Below are 16,458 nucleotides of genomic sequence, written 5' to 3'. Positions count from 1 at the left end.
TAACTAAGACATCAAGGTGACATGGCAGCTAAGGGAGCCCCTGAGAGTGGGGGAGCCCTGGGCTCCCAGAGCAAGGCGGCCCACATTATAACCTCCTGCCCTTTTCCAACCCGTCAGTTCTGGGCCTACATCCTCTAGGAGGGATGATGCTGCCAGACTGATGCGTTTCCAGAGGAGGGTGGTGAAATCAGGGAAGGGACTGGAGCCCTCATCACAACAGAGGACAGAGGATGTCTGGCCCAGGGAAGGGACAGCTTCTTAAAGAGATCTCACATAACAGCTCTGTCTTCAAGTATCTGAAAAGTTGGCCTAGGAAAGAGGGATGAGACTTATCCTGCAGAACTCGGCCTGTGAGAGAGAAGTGGGACCCAGTAGAGTCTGACTCTCTGTAACGCTCTCCAAAAGTGGAATGGGCGTGAGGTCCCCATCCCAGGGAAATTGAACGATCACTTGTCATACATTTTATGAGAGGAGATTCCTGCTCAGGTGGAGGTTGGAGTAGGTGGCCACAGAGATTCATTCACAGTCTGAGGTTCTATGCCCTTCCCAACTGAGTGGGTAATCTCTAGGTTGGGGCTTCCTCTAACTCAGCGGTTCCAGGGCAAGGGATGCAGACATCCTCCTTCCCTGGCTGGCCGGCCCTATCTGCACAGGCCAGGAAGCCCCAAAGTAGCCCTGGCTCCCAGCAAGTGTCAGGCTGAGAAAAGGAAGGGAAAACTCTTGGCAGAAATTGAGGGAGATTATAAATGGCTTTCACAGTCCCACAGCAAAGGCATAGCATAGTGGAAAGACCATTGAGTTCAGGTCCCTAACTCCTCCATTCATTTATTCCCTGTGTGGCCTAATATAAGTCACTTTCCCATTCTGGCCTGATTTTCCATCAGTGGAATCAGAAGAAGAGAATGGGTTAAATGATCCCCAAAGTCCTTTCCGACTCCAGAAACCTATGATTCTATAACTTGGGTCTATGACTCTGTGGTGGCATCCAAGGGATAGGGGAGCATACAGTAGGTGCTTAATCGTGCACTACAGGCTACTTCCTGAGGAAGGAGTTCCAAGGAGGGCTTGGAAGAGTCGCTGGAGCATGAGCTAAGCTTTGAAGGGAGATGAGGATTCCAGTAGGTGGAAGGAAGGATTAAGGTACAGCTTCTTGCCCTGGTTAGTGTCATGTATCCCTTGGCCAAAGCCTAGTCTAGGGATTGTGTTGTTAAATAATTGAAGGAGGTGCTAAATTTCAGTGAGAAGGTAGTGAAAATAAAGATAGCATTTTTCTCCATCCAAGTTCATGGCCCCCCCCCTCCAAAGTCTGTCCAAGTACCTCAGGATAAGAGCCCCCAGATGGAGTGGTTGAAAGAGCCCCAAATCTGGTGTTACAAGACTTGGGTTCAACTTCTGTTCGTACCTTCTCTCTGAACCTCAGTTTCCCCATCTGTAGAATGAATAGATTTTAGTAAATTATTTCTTAGGTCCTTTCCAGTTGTACCGCCAGCATGACGTGTAGGGGATAGTAAAGACGCTGAGTCATTGATATTTGAGAGAACTTGTAGGGAGATGGGGTGGGGGACAAGGGGAGCCGTTATGGAGGGCCTTAAATGTTAGGAGTGGAGAACAAAGAGAAGCAGGGCCTGATTGGAGAGGGCCTTGAGTATTAGCCAAAATGTAGACCAGATAGAGCAAGAAAGGGGCAGCTAGGTAGTGCAGTGAATAGAGCACCAAGCTGGGAGTCAGAAAGACCTGAGTTCAAATCTGCCTCAGACACTTACTAGCTGTGTGACCCTGGGCAAGTCACTTAACCCATTTGCCTCAGTTTCCTTATTTTCAAAATGAGCTAGAGAAGGAAATGGCAAACCACTCAGTATCTTTGCCAGGAAAACCCCAAAAGGGGTTGTGAAAGATCTGACGTGACTGAAATGACCAAACAGTAACAGCAGCAGCAGCAAGGAATAGGGAGACAACATAGGTTAGATAGCATCCAAATCTTGATAGACCCATTCAACAACTGCCTCCTCCCAACAGCCCTCAAAAGTGCACCCTGGTGTTGAAAGGGTTAATTAAAAGCGATTTTAGGGGGCAGCTAGGTGGCACAGTGGATAGAGCACCAGCCCTGGAATCAGGAGTACCTGAGTTCAAATCTGGCCTCAGACATTTCACACTTACTAGCTGTGTGACCCTGGGCAAGTCACTTAACCCCAATTGCCTCACTAAAATTTAAAAAAAAAAAGCGATTTTAGGGCAGTGTCCACTGTTAGACACGAAATCCAGGCATCTCTCAGAGAAAACTCAGGTTCAGATGTCCTCACCAAGTATACAAGCTGAAGATATCCAAACCATAACTCCCCGTCCCCGTCCCCACCTGAGCACCTCTTCCCTGGGGCCAGCAAGTAGAACGGGAAGCTCTTGACCTTTTACTGGGCCCTGGAGCTCAGAACCCACAGATAGTATGGTAGGGAAGGACCTAAGCCATTCTCCTCCACCCCAAAAAATTGCTTAAGTCTCCTGAGTCCTCACCCACGGGATATCCCTAACCTTCCTCCTACCTCCCCAACACTCACTCCCAGGTGTGTGGGCTCTGAGCCAGGGATGGGTCAGTGGGCAGAGAGCTAGTGCTCACGCTTTCTCTTGCTCTCCCCTCCCTCCTTCCCTGTCTCTTTCTCCCTCTCCCCTCCTCTCTCCCTCTCTCTCTCTGTCCCTCCCTTTCTCCTTCTTTCCTCCCCCCTCTCCTTTCACCTCTCTCTCTCTCTCTCTCTCTCTCTCTCCCTCCCTCCCTCCCTCCCTCCTCTCCTCTCCTCTTCTCTCTCTCTCTCTCTCTCTCTCCTCTCCTCTCTCTACCTCTCTCTCTCCCCCTTTCTCTCCCTCTCTCTTTCCCTTTCTTTCTCTCCCTCTCTCTTCCTCTCTTTCTTCCCCCTCTCTCTCCCACCTTTGTCTCCTCACATCTCAGTGCCTCCTCTCTGCCTGACTGCCCCCCACCCCACCCCTCCATGACTGTGTATCTGCTGGATTTCTCAAGAACCAACAATGCCCAAGGCTCCCACAGGAACACTGTGCTGTACTGACCTGGGACTCTCTTGCCTGCCTGTGTCTCATCCCTTGCACTGCTGTTCTCTCTGTTTTAGTGGGGGAGGGGAGGGGATTAGATTACACCTTGTCAGACTCGAAGCAGAACCCCCCCACAGATGCCCACATCTGGTCTTCAGCAGTGCAGGAGTGAGGCGGATTGGAATTCAATTAGGATTGACATTCTTCAGATCTGTCTTATTTTTTAAAAACTACCAAAAACAACCAGCAAACAAAGGGAAGAGCATTGGGAACTCCCAAAGCGATAAAGACTTTAAAAGCCTTTGCCACCACTATCACCACCCAGGGCCAGGTTAAAAGCCCTGCTACCACTTCCCCCTCCACCCAGTCGCTGATATGCCTGGATCCATCTGTTCTGACTTTGAATCTGGTGGGAAGAAGCTGGGGGGGTGGGGGGGAGGAGGCACTGGACTGGGGGATATGGGGCAAGGGGTGGGAGGGCCCACGGGATCCTCCTCCGGGGGCCAAGTAGGGAGAGAGGTGTGAAGTCAGAACATTGGGTCCGGATCTCAGAAGTGGGCCTGAGAAAGGGCAGGGCCTGGAAATGGGCAGTGGGGGCAGGCCTCGCCCCGCCCCCGCCGCCCAACCCCGACAGGTGTAATCTAAACTTCACTAATACTCTAGAGGCTGTCCATTACCTTGGTGTTCATGCTCCTTCCCCCATCCTCATTTTGGAGTCAGACGGAGCGGCTCCTCTCTCCCCAAAATGGCCCGTACTGTCCGCCTTCTCACCCCATTGGAGCGGTGGCTTGCTGAATGTTGAGATGTTAACACTGATTTCGTTCCTAATGCTTCAACCAAATCACTTCACCTTTTGATTTCTCCCTCTCCCCTCCCCAAACCCTCAATCCCTCCCCTTCCCCTTCCCCTTCTCCCTGCCCCCTCCTTTTGGTCTGGTTTGGTTTCCTCGCTCTTCCTTTTTTGGGGGGGTCTCTTCCTATTGCTTTGACCGGTTTTGAGTTGGTTTTCATGTGAATCGGGGTTTGAAGCGGCAGGTTCTCTCACCACCACCTCCTCCCCCTTTCCGGCCCACCTCCTGCCCTCCTTCACCCCAGTGGGTTTCCCCACCGGGACGCTGGCTAATCGGTGAAGGATTGGAAAAGCCGGAGCCAGCCGGATCCCTCCCCGGGAGCATGCTGAGGACAGAGGCTGGTGTTGCCAAATTAACCCGCCTGGACCCTCCAGTCAGGTCGGTAACCGTGGGGGTGGTTCCTGCGGGACCCTCTCAGTCTCGCGGGCCCCACACCTGCCTTCCTCTCTAACCCACACCTCAATTTCTGCAGCTGGGGGCAATGATGTTGGGTGGGTCAACAACGGGCCGAGCCCAGACTTGGCAGAACACAGCCTCGGCCACCCCATCACCACCCATCTCTTGGGACCCCACCTTTGGCTGGGTAGCCTCCACGTAGACATCTGCTTGGGGCAAGGGATTAAGGATACTCCTTGGTTGCCGAAACCTAGCCAGGCCTCAGAGCGGTCCCCAGAAGCCAGGAGGACATATAAGAAGGAGTCAGGGACACATTACACCCAATGAAGCCAATGGAGTGAACATTTATTGGGCACCTACTGTGTGCCAGACCTGTGATGAGCACGGGGTGATCCCCCCACCCACCCAATTTGACACACTGGCAGTTTATTCGTTTAGCTGGTGGCTTTTGTTCCTGTTCGGCTGTCGCCCCTTCAGAGTGGCAGCTTATGGCCCTGCCTGCTTTCAGAAGCCTCAGGGCTCTGAAGTGTGGCTTAGGATGCGATGAAATGCATCTGGACAGAAAGTGGAGTAGAGGCCACCAGGCACAGAGAGATGAGCTGTGTTGGCACAGCAGAGCACCTCGGGCCCTCCATGAGGGGGCCTGCACCTGGCTTCAGATACTGTCTCTGTTGCTCACCACTCACCCACCCTACCTCATCTTCTTCATCTATCAGCAGATTTGGGAGGGGGGGAGGACTAGGCGATCCCCATTCTAGTCTTCTCTTCTTTGTGTCCTGGAGCCCTTTGGTGGTCAGTCTAGAAACACCTGGGGTCCCCTTCTCAGAAGAATGTTTTTAAAGGTATAAAATAAGATAGAAAAGGGGGAAAAGGAAACCAGTTATTTGAGAATAGTTATCAATTATTTAAAAAAGGAATCATTGGCCACCTAAAATCTTTATGCAAATGCCTTAGGGATTTGTGGACCCCAGGTTAAGGACCTTTGTTTTCAGGGGTCCTTTCAAATCTGACATGCTGTATGGTATGGAGGAAAGAGCCCTAGGTTTAAAATCGGAGGACCTGGGTTCAGATGCTGGCTGTTGCTTATTAGCGGCTCTCAAGGCTAAGCGGGATCATTTTTAAACACCGCCCTGCCCTTGGGCACCTCTGATGAGAACCACTATGTAAGCTGCCCCCCCACCACCTGAGAACAGATGCTTCCACCAAGGCAGGGTCAGGAGCCCCCGCTTTTGCCCAGGCATCCATCCTGTTGTCTGCCCCACCCTTTGCCGTGGGGAGGAGCCCTCCACCAGGACCTGCCCGGGCCCTTGTGGCACTACTCCTCCCCTCCTCCAACCTCCCACAAAGGATCCTGGTCCAGGACTGACTGGATTCCTGTCCCTGGAGACCCTTTATTTTGACCATTGGCCCCTTCCATGATCCTCCAGCCCGCCCCATCCCCAGCTCCCCAGGGATAACAGTGAATTGCCCTTTGCTTGATCTGGTATTGTTCCAACATCTTTCAAACCATTCAAAACCACGGCCTGGGCTATGGTGGAAAGCATTTCTATTCGGGAGGACCTGGGCTCCAATCCCAGCTTTGCCATTCACTGTGACCTATGAGAAAGTCACTTCCATTTTCTGAGCCTCTGTTTCCCCGTCTGTAGAATTAGAGGAGTCTACTAGGTGACCTCTAAGACCCCTTCCTTCTGGCTCTAATTCCCAGGATCCCTGGACTACCTTCCTCCCTAGGGTCCAAGTCAGTCCCAGTTGTGGGTAACAAAGAGCCACCCAGATGGGGGTTTTCATGGAGAGGATCTAGGTAGGTGTTGAGGGGATACGCTGAGGCCTGGGCTGGTTTGCCTAGCTTTTTCTCCAGGGAGATCCTGCCTGTCCTAGGCACTCTGGCCCCAGCCACCACATTCAACTTGAAAGATACAGCTTCCTAATTCCCCCAGCTTGATTGCCTCTTCTCATTCAGTAGGCAGGGTGGGGGGGAGGTTTCTCTCCCAGAGGCGCCCCCCCCCCTTTTCCCCGGCCCCTTCAATCCTGGAGTCACAAATGGAAAAGAATGTTTGTTGGGGTCCCAGAAGGAAGCTCAAGAAAATTGGTCCCTGCTAGCCTGTCATTCTAGGCATTCTCGTCCCTGGAGGACAGCCCAGGGCCAGCCCAGGGTCTAGGTTTGTGTTCTGCCAGGGGGGCCCCCTCCCCAGGGAAATAGCAGCCCTTTTCCTTTCAGACCCCGATTTTCAGCACCCACACACCCATCCGATATGCTTTCTCTTAGTTTTTTTTTTTAGTCAATTCTGTTTTTTGTCTTTGATTAATTAATCCTCAGTTTGAATTTCCTGTCGTGTCTGTTTCCATGACAACTCAGCGTTCGCATCCCACCTGCTGGTGTTTGTATGTTGCTGTGGATGCTCTCTGCTGACTGGATTCTGTCCAGTGGCGTTCCCTTCATTTCTCTCCTCCAGAAAGTTACATATCTCCTTTCCGCACCGCATCCTCCCCACCCCCCTTCACGGCCCCTGACACCTCCACTCCGTCTGCATGCCCTTCTCCTAGGTTCCATTTAAACTCTCTCTCCATCTTGTCTCCGGTGTGACTCTCTGGGCTTTGGTGGAACTCTGTTTTCTGAAATGCTGGTAGCTCCTTACCCAGCAGGGCTTCCTGGGCCTCTTCCTCTCCTTCCCACAGGGCCTTTTGTCCGCCTGGGACCCTAGGCCTCCCACCCCGTTTGTCGTGCAACCAGCAGCTGTGGGCCCCTTTCCCATTCCTCCTCCTTAAAAGGATGAGGCCAGTGGAGGCTCAAGAGCTGAGGCCGGGAGACCCCAGCTGCTCAGCCCAGAGCTGCTGCTGGTGACTCATGATCACCCCCTCCCTGGAGCCAGAGAGGAAGGAAGGAGAGTGTACTTCCTGGACTCCCCAAGTTCATTGGCCCCACCCCTCACCCACCCCGCTCTCTCCGGAGCCTCCCACTCTGATCCATGAGCCTCTTCTGCCTGACACTGACTCCCAAGAAGCCAAGCCCTAGCAGCCCCTCCCCTGCCTCTCCTTTGCCAGGATGGGGTAGCCACCCCCTGTTTTCAGGTGGGACTACATTCCAGCCCATAGCCAGGATGTAAAAACTATAGGAGCCGTGGATCCCAGTCTTGGCTCTGCCCCTGGTTTGCTGGGTCCCTTTGGGCAAATCCCCTGAGTTCTCTGGGCTTGAGTAAACACATGTAAAATGGCAGCGATAAGACTTTAGCTGCCTGAATAGGGGCCTGGATGGGGACACAAGTGGTGGGAGGAGAGCTGGGGATCTATGACGGTGCCTCTTGCTCTTCTGATAATAATGATGCTGCTCGAGGGCCCTGATAGAGGAGATAGTCCAAGCTTCACTGTTCCCATTTTATGGATGAGGAAACTTAAGGCTTGGAGGGGCGCAGTGAGTTGGCCATGGTCCCCATCTGGCCGCTAGGTGTTGAAACCAGAACTCGGGTCCAAGCCTCCCAAGTTCTCTCTCTCTCTGCCATGCGGCCAGCTCCAGGGAAGGCACCCTCCCCTCACTGCTGACTTAGCAAGCCTCCCCAGAGGGCAGGGATTCTTCTAAAAGACTGACCCTGGATCTTCTGTGCTGCAGCTTAAGCCTCGCCCTCCCAGCTCCTGCCTGCCCAGGAGGGTTTGCACCAACCCGAGAGAGTGGGAAAGAGTACAGCCGCCGGAGAGTCAGAATCCTGGCTTTGCTGTGTGGCCTCACACACGCCCGCTCCTCTCTCTGGGCCTGTGTTTCCCATCTGTAAACTGAGGCATTTGGGTTAGATGTGCTGTGTCTAAGGTGCCATCCCACTCGAAATCCTTTACCCCCTCAAAAAGTCCCTGTGGGGGGTTGGGCAGAGGGTAGGCCTCTCCATCAGGATGCCCAAAGGAGGGGGCTACCGCCTTCAGAAAACAGAGGCCCCGAAACCCACCCTCCGCCTTCATGTTCTACTGGGTAAGGTCCGAAGGCTGCATCCACTTCTCAGCTAAGGAGATGCATAGAACATGTCACTGTCTTCTCAACGTCCAAAGTCCATCCCCCTTGTTTATGATTATGATTATTCTTCTCTTTATTATTATTATTAATTATTCTATTTATTATTCCGCCAGGGCTGTGATGTGACAATGTGACACGCCACATTGTCTCACATCAGCTAGAATAAGAGTATGCAGCATTGAAGTGGGTTCCCCCTCCCCTCCCCTTCTCTCTTCTTCTCCTCCTCTTTCCTGCTCTCTCTTCTCTGTCTGTCTTTTCTGTCTCCAGTACCCACCTGGGCATATGCTAGTGGCCCCCAAGATCTCTTCCTCTGCATTTTTTCTCTCTTCCTCTCTGTCTGTTTCTCTACCTCTCTGCCCCTCCCTATGTCTCTGTCTCTGTCTCTGTCTCTCTTTCTCTCTTGACCTATTTTGCATGATGTTTGTGACTCTGAAAGCTGCATCTATCGATGGAACCTTGTCAGATCTTCAAGAGGCTTTGTTAGGGTTTCTATACCCGAAAACCACAAAAATTTCATTAGAGTTTCTCATCTTTTCCTCTCGGTCCCCGGGTAAGGTTGGGGGGAAGGGTTAGGGCAGGCTCCCCTAAGACACCATTACTTCCCCACTCACAGGATAACCAGATGGTATTGACATCCCCATGGCCATTTTTTTTGTTCATCCTCACCCCTCAGACAGCAAACAACCTTGAGATTCCTGCCTCCATTTCCCCCTTCCTCGCCTTGACCAAGAAACCCTCAGTTACTAGGGACTGAGACACTGAACCTTCCCCTGCTGTACACAAAAGTGTGTGCTCTCTCTCTCTCTTTCTCTCTCTCTCTCACACACACACACGCACACGCACACGTGCACACACGCACACGCACACACGCACACATGCACACACGCTCACACTTTGGCCACAAGTTCTCCAGGCCTCCCCAGCCTCTCTGGAGGTGCAAGTTGGGACTAGGTGGTCCCACAGCCCAAGTCAGGGGTAGAAGATTAACGCCACCCCCCCTCCCACCCCCATCCTGGACCCTGAGAAGAGCTGCCTGTCATAGGGAGAGGGAAGCCGGATCTGTCAGTAAAGATGAGAAACGACTGATAAATTTTTGTGTCACTATCTGTGCTGTGATGGGTCTACCCTTGATCAATGGAGCCCTGTTGCTATGAAATATCGCTTTGTGTCTATGATATATATATATTGTTTGTGAAGTATATTATTTTGATATTATTATTTATTTGTGTTTAATTTTTGTTCCTTTAATTTTTTTTTTGTTTTGTTTTTTAAAAAACTCAAGGGGGGGAGGAAAGAGCCCATTTTGTATTGAAATTGTTTTCCCCTGTTTTTCTTTTTTTCTTTCTTTCCTTCTTTCTTTCTTTCTTTCTTTTCCTTTGTTCTTTTTTGTTTTGTTTTGTTTTCCTGTTTCCTCCCCTTGTGCATCTGGCCCCACTCCCCCCGATCCCCAGTACGCCGGGTGGCCCCCCGTTTCTCCATCCTGCCCGTCAGCCACGAGATCATGCCAGGAGGCAACGTCAACATCACCTGTGTGGCCGTGGGCTCCCCCATGCCCTATGTCAAGTGGATGCAGGGGGCCGAGGACCTGACCCCTGAGGATGACATGCCTGTTGGGCGTAACGTCCTGGAGCTCACCGATGTCAAAGACTCAGCCAACTATACATGTGTGGCCATGTCCAGCCTGGGCGTCATCGAGGCCGTGGCACAGATCACAGTGAAGTGTAAGTGGCCACCAGGGGCCCTTCACCAGATCAGAATTACCCCCCAGCAATGGCCCACCGGTTCTGTCCTTTCCACTGACCTGCCTGCTCTGTGATTTCAGACAAGCTACTCCTCCTTCAGCCTTCAGTTTCCAGTTAGGAAAAATGGTCATAAAATCTCAACCACAAGATTGGTTTGAAACACCAAAGAAGGGTCACTCCCTCTTTGGGACCTCTGAACAAACCCTTGGCAAGCCTAACCTAGTATTAGGTGACTCAGACTCTCCCTTCCCCCACCCACCAGCTTCTGACAGGGCCATGGTGGAGAGCCATGAGAATTCATTTCATTTTATTCTGTGTGTATTAAGCACCTGCTGGTTACAGAGCATTGTACATAGCCACAAGGCTTAAATAATGGTCCCTGCCCTCATTGGGCTTACAGTCATTTGGGGCAAAGGATGCCCACACAAGTCCTTGTTAACCTATTCTGTAATGGAAGATTTCAGAGAAGTGTGAAACAGGGTCATATGAGGTCTGAAGTGAAAGGAAAGGGGGTCAGAGAAGACTCCTAGAAAGGCAGAAAGGGGGCAGGCAGATGCACCTGAGCTTGAAAAGAAGAGGTTTTCAACAGGCAGAGATGATTACGGAGTGCCCTTCAGGCCTGAGATGTAAAGGAGTGGGGAAGAGGCACTGGGGAGCCATTGAAGTTTTTTGAGGAGGAGAGTGACATTATCAGGTCTCATTCTTCTTTGCTATGTTCTCTTTGGTTTATATTCAGAGTGCTTTGCATACAGTAGGTGCATCCTAGATGGTTGTTGGTTAACTGATTGATCTCTCCTGCTCTCCAGCACTCCCCAAGGCTCCCGGAACCCCAGTAGTGACAGAGAATACGGCCACCAGCATCACCATCACGTGGGACTCAGGCAACCCTGACCCCGTGTCCTATTATGTGATTGAGTACAAGTCCAAGAGCCAAGATGGCCCCTATCAGATCAAAGAGGACATCACCACCACACGCTACAGCATTGGGGGCCTCAGCCCCAACTCAGAGTATGAGATTTGGGTGTCGGCTGTCAACACCATAGGACAGGGCCCTCCCAGCGAGTCGGTAGTGACCCGCACTGGGGAGCAGGCCCCAGCCAGCGCCCCCCGAAACGTGCAGGGCCGTATGCTCAGTGCCACCACCATGATCATCCAGTGGGAGGAGCCAGTGGAGCCCAACGGCCTGATTCGGGGCTACCGTGTCTATTACACCATGGAGCCCGACCACCCTGTTGGGAATTGGCAGAAACACAATGTAGACGACAGTCTCCTGACCACCGTGGGCAGTCTGTTAGAGGACGAGACCTACACTGTCCGAGTGCTGGCCTTCACCTCTGTGGGGGATGGACCCCTCTCGGACCCCATCCAGGTCAAAACACAGCAGGGAGGTAAGTCACCAGCTGGAGGCACCCCTCTCTACTGTCCCCCTGGAGATGGGTCTGGAAATGGGATGGCCTGTGTGCAAGCCTTGAATCTGGAGCCCTTCCTAGGCTCAGATCCCACTTATGACACCTACAAGCTGTTTGATCCCTAGCAAAAATCTTCACCAGTCTGGGCCTCAGTTTCCCCCTCCATAAAATGAGAGGGTCAGACTAGAGATGTCCATTAAGGCCCCTTGAAACCCGTGATCCTGGGGTGGAGCCTCTCCATCCATCCTTGCCTTTTTTCTCATCTCCCCTGCCTCACCAGTGCCTGGACAGCCCATGAACTTCCGGGCAGAAGCCAAGTCCGAGACCAGCATCAGCCTGACTTGGAGCGCCCCTCGGCAGGAGAGCATAGTCATGTATGAGCTGCTCTACCGGGAAGGAGACCACGGCAAAGAGGTAAACCAGCCCAGGGGTTGGGATTGGGTGGGACGGGATTAGGAAAGTCGGGCATGGTGGTGGGGATTACTCAGCCTGCTGCCAGGATCAGCTCAGGCAACAAGGGGGTCACTGCCCCAGTGAAGGCGACCCCTCAGACCTCTCTCAGGGGCTCTGTGGTTCTCATCCTTATTCTGTTTCCCTCCCTCTTCTTTCCCTCTCTATTATTCTCACTCTCCTCTCATTTTCTCTCTCCTTCCTCCCTCTTTCTCTCTCATCCTCTCACTCCTCCCCCCTTTCTCCTCTTCTCCTTTTGCCCCCCTCTCCCTCCCTTCTTCACTCCTTCTCTACATCTCTCCCCCCCCCGCTCTCCCTCCTTCTCCCCTTCCCCCCTTCTTTCCCATTCTCCATCCCTCTCTTCTTTTTTCTCTCCCTTGTCCCTGTTCTTTCCTTCTCTCCTTCCTCATTCTTCCATCTCTCCGCATCTCCTTCCCTCCTCCCCCATCCTCCTCCTCCTCCGCTTATCTCTCTATGCCCTCTGCAATCCTAGGTAGGGAAAAACTTCGGCCCCACAACCTGGTTCGTGGTGGATGACCTGAAGCCCAACACGGAGTACACCTTCCGCCTAGCAGCCCGCTCTGCGCAAGGCCTGGGGGCCTTCACCTCGGAGGTCAGGCAGCGCACTCTCCAGTCTAGTAGGTGTCTCTCCTGTCCCGGCCCTACTGTGAGGGAGGGGAGCCAGGCAGGGCCCCCCTCCCAGTCCCACTCCACCCGCCCATCCCAAAGAGCTTCGGGCCTGTGGAATGGACCCAACTTCAAGGGGAGAGGAGGAAGAAAGGACCAGTCGTCAGGGCCAGAGGGTAGCCGACAGGGCAGTCTGGGGGGAGGGCGTCCCATCAGAGTCCCCCATCCCACTCCCCAGACCCTCCAGGTACCAGGGGCTGAGGGACACTGGGAAAGCCCCCTTCTTCCCCTGATTCAGTCCTGCTCCTGAGCCTCGGAGCACAGCGGACGATCTCATGCAGCCTCTGGGCAGGGGACTTAGTGACCTGCGGTAACCGTAACAAGTCCCCTTTCTTTCCGGGCTATATTTTTCCCATCTGCAAAATGGGAGAAGGTGAAGGGAAGTGTGGGGAAGAGGTTGGGTGTGCACTCACCGGTCTCCGGAGTCCTCTCTAGTTCTGTGACTCTCTGAGGCATGTCCCGAGGGAGGACGGGCCGTGGAGCAAGGCCCTATAGCTCTGGGACTTGGAGCTATTGGTCTGAGGAGCTTAGGGAGGGCTGGACCAGAGCCCACTTCTGGCCCCTGGTCCTCCCGTTGCCACTAAGGGAGTTAAGAAACTGAGGCAGCCCAGGGTAGTGGAGAGATCCCTGGATCTGAAGTCTCTGACCTGCTGTTGCCTATTGGCAACTGTGTAACCTGGGGCTCCAGCCAGAGCTGGTTCACCCAGGGCCCAGGGGTATACCCATGACACCCCCTCCCAGGTTCCAGCAGAGGCAGTCCAGCTATTTAGTTTAATGGATTGTGGGCCACAGTCTTGTACCCAACACCATCCCATACCAGGGTCTGCCTTACTGCCCGGAGGGCTGCTGGTCCAGGGCTTACACAGGTTTCTCTTCTCCTCCCATCTTCTCTCATACCCCCGGGTTACATCTCAGGCCCTGGCTGTGCGTGATCCAGAACAATCCCAGGGCGCAGAGAGGCAGCCTCTCCGTTAGGACTGGCTCCATTACCCCGCTGCTGGGGAGGGGGATGACCACCAGGCAGGACTATCAGATGCCAGTCAATCAGACATTATCATTATAATAGTGGCATTTATCATGTGCTCTGAGGTTTGCAGAACATCATGTGGGTAACATCTCAGTGGATCCTCCCAGCCCTGTGAGGGTGGTGCTCTGAGCCCTCTGTTTTACAGATGATTTGCCCAAGGTCACACCGCAGGCTCTCCTAGGAGAGTCAAGTACACAAAGCAAACAGTCTTTGTTCTCAGAAAGCTCACAGTAGAGAAGAGACAACACACAATCACACACGTGCACACACATATAGCACATGCACATGCACATGCACACACACGCACACACTACAAGGCAGTTTAGGGAGAGGCCAGCCTCTTAGAACCCTTTAAGACTCTTCAGGAGGCTGGTCTGGTTCAGTGCAGAGATGGGTTGGGGAAGGGAGCCAGGACAGAGAGGAAATAAATACTCATAATTGAAAAAATAAACTAAAGAGAGGGGAGGGGAGGAAGGGCATAGGACATAGGACATGTGTCCAAAGTCCTGGGTTCAGATCCCACTTGGAGTCACTTTGGGATCAACTTTTCCTCCCCTCTCTGCCTCTGAGAGATCCCAGGACTTGAGACAGCCTGGGCCGGCAGGGAGAGCTCTCCGGTGACCTGGCTTCTCACATTTGCCCCCCACACCTGTGCAGTGGCCTCCATTTCCTCCCTTGTGACATGAAGGTATTCTCGATGGTGCCTGAGGCCTCTTGGCCTCTTGGGCCTCTGATCCCTCCCTATCTGGGGTTGGCCTCTGAATCAGTGGGGCCAGGGCAGAGGCCACGCAGCCCCAAGAGTCTAGGAGAGGCTGACACCAGCTCCCTCACACTGGGAGTAGGTATGGGGACTGGGAGGAAGAGTCCCCAGGGTTCCAAGGACACGGGCCTCATTTGAGTACCACTGCATTTGGGGCTGGAAGGTCCGGGTCCAGTTTCTACTTCTGCAAATGTCTGTCTCTCAGCTTCTTGGCCAGAGGGGAGAAGAGCCGAGTTCAAATCCAGACTTAGGTGATTCCTAGCCCTGTGGACCTGGCCAAGTCCTTGGCTTCAGTGTGTAGTAAAAGCACCCCCTCCCAGGGCTGGGATGAGATCCGGATGAGATGCTCCTTGTAAAGCGCTTAGCCGGACGCTGGCTGCCCTACTTATTACTCTCATCATTACTGGCCCTGCAGGGCTCCACCCGGCCTGTGTCCTCCCCGCCATCCTTCAGGGTGCTTTATGCCGCCAGCCCATGCTTGCTTCCTGCTCCTCACGTTTCGCCCCTCCTCTCATGCCCCCTCTGCTTTCATTCCCTCGCTCCCCTCCTCACACCCACCCCAGCTTGGCAGAGGGGCCCTCCTGAGCCTCGCTTTCCCCCCCATCTCTCCTCTCCTTCCGTTCAATCCATTAAACTAAAGGTAAAGTATCTCCTGTCTTTCTGGAATTTTTAAACCCTTCAAGTACCAGAGACACACCTGTAGTCATCAGCGCCGACCTCCCTGCCTCTGTCCCCACATGCGGTGCTGACCAGAGCCGTGCTGGGCTGAGTCAATGAAGGGACAGGCAGGGAAGCAGTGAGGGGTCCGTCGGTGCCCGGCTCCCAGGAGCCCAGAGGAGTTGGAGGCACCGCGCCCGGTGGCCTGGGCCGCTCCAGGCTTGTTCTCCAACCCCGCGACCCCGAGATGGGGTTTCCTTCCCTCTCCTCCCCTGTCTCCTCCTCCTCCCCCCTTCTCCCCCAGCCGATTCCTGGAGCCTCATAGGATGCGCCGAGTCTATGGTACTTAAAGGTTTAAAAACGTGGTTCCGTCCGAGGTCAGTAAGGGCCATCCTTGTGGCTTGGGCAGTCAACTTTGAACCTGTAAAAGATGCATTTCAGGTGAGTACGGGCTGGGCTCAAGCAGATTCACAAATACAGCTCACCCTGCGTGCACCCCCCCACACACCCCCATCCCAGGAGTGTGGCAGGTCTCAGGGGGCATCCCTGTCAGTCCACAGACCCTCTCAAAACGACTCTCCTCTGTGGGGACAACAGTAAGTGCAGTCAAAGCACACTGGACCCTGAGGCCCAGACACCTGTATTCCATCCCCAGGTCTGCCACCTCCTAGCAGTATGAAGAGATCTAGATTTAGATCTAGCCTCTGCTCCTTATTGCCCATGGGACCCTGAGCAAGGCATTTCCCCCATCTTGCCTCAGTTTCTCCCTCTGTAAAATGAGGGGCGCTATACAAGATAGTCTCTTAAGTTCACTTCTCAAATCTCGGATGGTGTCCTAAGTTCCCCTCCCAACTCTGTGACCTTGAGCAAGCCCCTTCCTCTCCCTTTGAGCCTCAGTTTCCTCATCTGTAAAATGAGAGGGGCTGTGCTAGGCATGAAATACAGAACAAGCCTTGTCCGTGTCAGTTTGCTGCTCACAGAGCCCTCATAGGCCCATTCCCCAGCAGTCGCGCAGGTTGGGCTGGGTTGTGAAGGACACTGGCAATGCCCTGAGCTCCCCCCAGGAAGTAGCTTCAGCCTGCTTGGCACTCGGGGTCCATTTCTAAGCAGCTAACTATCCATTCTGTCCTGTGGGGCCCCCTGGCCTACGGGGTGGGGCAGGAAGGGAGGAAGATTCTCCCTTTCTCCTTCCCCTCCCTCCCCCAGTCCCACCCCGCCTCACCAGCCCGTGATCATCAGGAGGAGGCCAGGAGGAAGGTCCTGCTCCCTGGGTTGGGGGATCAGAGCGGGTGAGTGAGTGGGCGCAAGGAATGGGCGCAGTGAGTCTGAGGACAGGAAGGCCAGGCATGTCACAGTGGGGCTCAGCCCCTTAGGCCCGGATGGCAAGGGTAGGTTGAGGTCAGACCTTCTCTGCAGTGGGTTTCTGAAAAACAACCCTTCCCCAGGC

At 53.6% G+C, this 16,458-nt stretch overlaps 1 protein-coding gene across 23 annotated transcripts in view; it reads left to right on the top strand.

The window, feature by feature from the left end:
• PTPRS (protein tyrosine phosphatase receptor type S) overlaps window positions 1–16,458 on the top strand; it is a 211,748-nt gene that overhangs the window by 147,796 nt on the left and 47,494 nt on the right. For all 23 annotated transcript variants that reach the window (XM_043977056.1, XM_043977054.1, XM_043977057.1 and 20 more), the window contains 4 exons: window positions 9,731–10,000; window positions 10,828–11,409; window positions 11,711–11,844; window positions 12,374–12,518. In XM_043977056.1, coding sequence (XP_043832991.1) covers window positions 9,731–10,000; window positions 10,828–11,409; window positions 11,711–11,844; window positions 12,374–12,518 — 1,131 coding nt within the window. The remainder of the gene's footprint in view (window positions 1–9,730; window positions 10,001–10,827; window positions 11,410–11,710; window positions 11,845–12,373; window positions 12,519–16,458) is intronic.

This window comes from Dromiciops gliroides, chromosome 1 (assembly GCF_019393635.1).
Source record: "Dromiciops gliroides isolate mDroGli1 chromosome 1, mDroGli1.pri, whole genome shotgun sequence".
In the NCBI taxonomy this organism is placed as follows: domain Eukaryota; kingdom Metazoa; phylum Chordata; class Mammalia; order Microbiotheria; family Microbiotheriidae; genus Dromiciops; species Dromiciops gliroides.
This window is presented reverse-complemented; position numbering and strand designations above follow the sequence as displayed.